At 38.7% G+C, this 5075-nt stretch overlaps 1 protein-coding gene across 17 annotated transcripts in view; it reads right to left on the reverse strand.

The window, feature by feature from the left end:
• LOC106126349 (uncharacterized) overlaps positions 1–5075 on the reverse strand; it is a 35547-nt gene that overhangs the window by 11947 nt on the left and 18525 nt on the right. For 9 of the 17 annotated variants that reach the window (XR_001228343.1, XR_001228346.1, XR_001228350.1 and 6 more), the window contains exon 2: positions 2236–2332. The exons of 2 other annotated variants lie outside the window; for them this stretch is intronic. Coding sequence is in view for 2 of the 15 variants with exons in the window: in XM_013323966.1 (XP_013179420.1) it covers positions 2279–2332 (54 nt within the window). In the remaining 13 variants the exon portion in view is untranslated. Of the gene's footprint in view, positions 1–2229; positions 2333–4931; positions 5008–5075 lie in introns of those variants that run through there. 6 more of the 17 variants (XR_001228353.1, XR_001228352.1, XM_013323966.1 and 3 more) reach the window with 3 other exon arrangements.

Below are 5075 nucleotides of genomic sequence, written 5' to 3' on the forward strand. Positions count from 1 at the left end.
TGTTTCCTACGCAAACTTGTCCGAAATTTGGACGACTCGACCAACGCACAACGAAACGAACGAAAACTACAAAACGCAACGACAACAATAACAACCAAAGAAACGCAATGACAACACCGAACCAAACATCAAACATATCCGACTTGCGGGAAGCATATCTGTAGCGAGACATAGTATCTTAACATCGCGATTAAAATAAACGATATCTCGCTACAGCGCCATCTGTTAGGGCGCAGCAGAAACGGCGCCAACAATAAGAAAACATAAGATTAGTGTTTATGAGAAAAGAAGTGTTCAAAACAGTTTGAAGATTCATACACTTTTGGAATATACTGACTTAAAAAATGAACTATTATTTCATTACAATTTATAGTTAAAAAAACTTTCTGGGCCCTAAAGTGGCGCTATTATGCATAATGCACACACAATACAAGATGTGTTTCACTCTAGCTCGCCGAACCAGACAAGTTCTAGAGAGTAACAACAGAACTTCAAAATTATTCAATCTACTTCATTTATTTTGTTTTACTTCATCTAAAAATAATATGACTATCAACAGACAACAGACAGTTACTTTTTGTTATTTACTGTAACAACTAATTCCGTTCTGACTATGTGTCGCTCGCACTCCGTCCGCGGTTAAATGAAAAAAATACTTAAGTAGTAGCCTATGTGTTCTTCCAGGCTATGTTCTACATCTATGCCAAATTTACCTTCCAACAGATATCATCGAAACAGTCGAATTTATAATATTAGTAAGATTTGTTTTAAAGATAGTGCGTAAAACAAGAGTGAATATTAACGAGACTCTACATTTTATTATTGTTAGCTATTGGTAATTAGTCAATTACAAATTAGAATTTATCCATTTTCCACCAAATTAAATGAACAAAACTAAGTGCCCGCATATGATGGTATACTTGAGACAAAGATCACAAACGTTAGTTTTTAAAGTGCAAAATAGATATATATGTCGGAGAGTATTAATTTATGACTTTAATTATTTTGCTCGAATGACAACATTGCTTGTAAGGTGCATGATTGACGTCTGTCAGTGTCACTGTAACGCATTGTGGTGAGACTGAAAGCCATAGCGCTTTGTTCTTGTGTTCTGCTGAAAGCTGTTACGCTTTGCAGAGTTGTTGGACTCAAAGCTATATCGCTTTGTCCTGTTGTTCCGCTGAAAGCCGTTACGCTTTGCTGTGTAGTTAGCCTGAAAGCCGTGGCGCTTAGTCCTGAGGTTTTGTTCAAAGCTGCTACGCTTTGTTGTATGGTTGGATTGAAAGCCAAAGCGCTTTTTCCTGGTGTTCTGTTGAAAGCTGTTAGGCTTTGCAGTGTGGTTATCTTGAAAGCCCTAGTGTTTTGTCCTGATGTTCTTCCGAAAGTTGCTGTGATTTACAGTGAGTTTAGTCTGAAAGCCTTAACGCTTTGTCCTGGTGATACTGCTGTGAATTATTACGTTTTATGAAATAGTGATCTGAAAGCCTTAACGCTTTGTCTTAGCTAGATCTGTTGTACGTCGAGTGCTTTGGAATGCAATAGAGCCGAGGTTTTCTGAATTGACTACGAAATTACTAGAGATGTAAAATGCTGAAAGTCTTTGCGCTTTGCTTGTTGAGGTCGAAAGCTATTTGAATACGGTTTGCTTGTGTGCGTGATACACACTGTGCCATGAGGCCGATGGACTTATGTAAAGCCGAGATGCAACGTGAGAGCGCGTTGATTGGTCAGAATGGCCGTATCGGAGAATATCAATTTATGACTTTAATTATTTGGCTTGAATGGCAACATTGCTTGTAAGGTGCACGATTGAAGTCTGTCAGTATCACTGTATCTGTAAGTAGTGCGAGTGGTCGTTTGAGAAGTGATAGACTTGGTGTAGAGGCTGCGCCCGCGCCGGTGTTCGCACTCACTGAATAAAGCAGTATCGGATTGTGATATCAACCATTTAAATAACGAACCGCTCGTAAATCTCCGACATATATAATTATATACGTATATACATTTGTCTCAAGAGTGTCTCTAGCCGAATTGGGAAAATCATTTCGCATATATATTATAAAATAAAATATTCTCCTAAAAGTATTTTGTAGGAGTTGTGATAATGTTTAAAGGAAAATAGTAACATTAAAACTGAAACGTAAAATACATTTTGAATTTAAAAGCAGTTTTTTTTAAATTTTGAAAAGATACAAAATATATTACTTATATATTTAATAATACAACAACCATTACTCATTCAATAACACCGATGACACAAAAGCAACGAGAAAGATACTCATAGGCCTGAATTAGTTCCATGACATCCTCGCAGCGCCGGACTCCACTGCATCTGAAAATAATACCACTACTGTAAAATTGACACATAAAGATATATACAACTCGTATATCTTTATGTCTAAAATGTATATTTAAATTGTTCGGTTAATAGTGGTTAAACGATCCATTTTTCCGAAAATGTTTTATAAAAATATTCGTTTTAAATATGAAATATATTTTTTTAAAGACAAAAACCCATTTATTATTTATATTATAAATTAGATAAATCAAATTGGAGTATCTGTATATATATATTATCAAAATAAAATATTTATAGTTCACGTAAATGTTGTATATTATATAGGAATTAGAACAAAAAAAATCTTAAAAAAGATTTAAGTGAATCCGAATAATTGTAAAACGGCTGAACCAATATTGACTAAATTTTTAATGGAAACTGGCTAATTGTATGCGAGAGTAACATAGGCTTATTTAATTATAATTATTCAAGTACGAAATATTGACGCGTCATTTTATTGGTGTCCGCGCGGTCTCGGCTGACTCTCCGCCGCGGAGACTGATGCGTGGCCGCCGCGGGATCGGCCAAGCATGAAGGGGCAAATGGTATTTCTCGCAGAGCAAGAGCTACTTGTAAAATAATTTGAAAACTTTTAAAGTGTAATCAAGAATCAAGTTAATATTTTCAGTAAGAAACGAATTAATACAAAAATTGGTCGATGGTGTAGGTAAGCGTCCGTTGTTATTTGCCTAGGCAAATTGTACAGTCAGTAACTTGCAAGGGTAGAATAGTAGGATATTGCAGTACTGTTATTTGAATGCATACGCCGAAAACTGAAGTACTGTTTTGGCAGTAAGTTCGCTTTGAAACGAAAGCAATACCAAATTGTCGTACTACTCTATGTCACGATCAATGCAGGTACACAATCCCGGGAATTTTAAAAGCAAATGGCGACTAAATAATATCACAATGCAAAAAATCACCGGCATTTACTTCAGCCTAAGTAATTAAAGAGCGTCGGTGGCTAAGGGGTCAAGAACTTGATACTTGACATAATGTTAACACGAATTAACCTTTAGAGTGCTAGCCGTCTGTTTAAGGCAGGTGTATCTACACTACAACGTATGACAAGTTCCCATTGCCCGGCAACGTAACTTGCATTGAATGCAACCTCTTACCGCGGCACATTTGCGAAGGAAGAAACGTTACAAAATTTATTTCAACGAAGACAAAGTCGCGGAAAAAAACTAGTTGTAAAATAAATTGACTCGTGATATTAAATATACTGCATTGTCATACAGTCCGCCATTTTGTGAAACTAGCACTGGAGCTTGAGCTCATGAGCTACTAACACCCCCCCCCCCGCACCCATAGCTGCACCAACGCCGACCCTCTACTGCCGACACAAAAGTGCATAATACTACGCATGCGCCAAATACCAATCAATGCAGCTTCGCAGTCCCGGGGATTGGAAAAGCAAATGGCGGCTAAGCAATATCATATCATATCACGGGAATCAATTTTTAAAAAGATTAAATTATATTTTGACCATTACAAAAAGTATTGACTTATAAAAAGGATACGCTTACATAGAATGCAGTGTAGAACAATCACTTTGAACAGATATTCATTGATTCCTTGCTTGATAATTACGACACTAGCTCGCTGCCCGACGACGCAATTAGCACTGATTGCCACACCCGACTTCTACACATGCGCCACAGCATCCTAACCCTACCCCTCCCGTATCCGTTTCAGCGTCCCGGCCAGAGCAAGTCAGCTATTCCGCATGCGCATAGCGATCCAGACAGAGCTCCCAGCGTAGTCCCCCCACTACCTTTATCTAGGCGTGGCAGCTGCCTAGACAGGCACAACTATTGATTTGATTTCTGCGCCGTCCACATCTACTGCGCATCTGTCAGATACCAAACAATGCAGCTACGCAGTTCCGGGGATTGGAAAAACAAATGGCGTCTAAACAATATCACATCATATCTCCCCCCACCCCCTCCCCCACCATCTTTCCTTGGTGTCTATGAAGCATTAGGCGTGACACGCGAATCAATTTTAAAAGAGAATATAATATATTTAAACTATTAAAAAAAATCACAGAACGACATATTGAAAGAATGTATACTTTTTACAATGTCGCAGAATCACTTTGAGTTGGTTTCATTTCAATCAATTCATTTATTCCTTGCTCGATAATTACGACACAAGCTCGCTGCCCGACGGCGCAACTAGCACTAATTGTACCATCCGACCGATGCACTTGCGCCACAGCATCCCACCCCGCACTACTTCTCCCTAACCCCCTCTTTCGCCACCCTACCCCTCCCGTATTCCTCTTAGTGTTCCGCCAAAGCTCTAAGCGTACTCCCCCCACTCTACTTATCTAGGTGTGGCAGCGTCTATTTTCAAATATCGATTTGACGGCCCGTCCCCCTCATCCCTCGCCGCCCGCAAATAGTTTGCAATACCGCGCATGCGTCAGATACTAATCAATGTAGCTACGCAGTCCCGGGGATTACAAAAGCAAATGGCGACTAAATTAAACAATATCATATCCCTAAAATCAATTTTAAAGAGGATGAAATATATTTTAATCATTAAAAAATATTATCAGAACTACATATAAAAAGAACAGACTTACATAATATGCAGTGCCGCACAATAACTACGAGCAGGTATTCATTTATTTCTTGCTTGATAATTACGACACAAGATCACTGCCCGACGATGCCACTAGCACTGATTGCCACACCAGACCGCTCAAGATGTGCCACAGCATTCCCCC

This window comes from Papilio xuthus, unplaced genomic scaffold (assembly GCF_000836235.2).
Source record: "Papilio xuthus unplaced genomic scaffold, Pxut_1.1 DF825017.1, whole genome shotgun sequence".
In the NCBI taxonomy this organism is placed as follows: domain Eukaryota; kingdom Metazoa; phylum Arthropoda; class Insecta; order Lepidoptera; family Papilionidae; genus Papilio; species Papilio xuthus.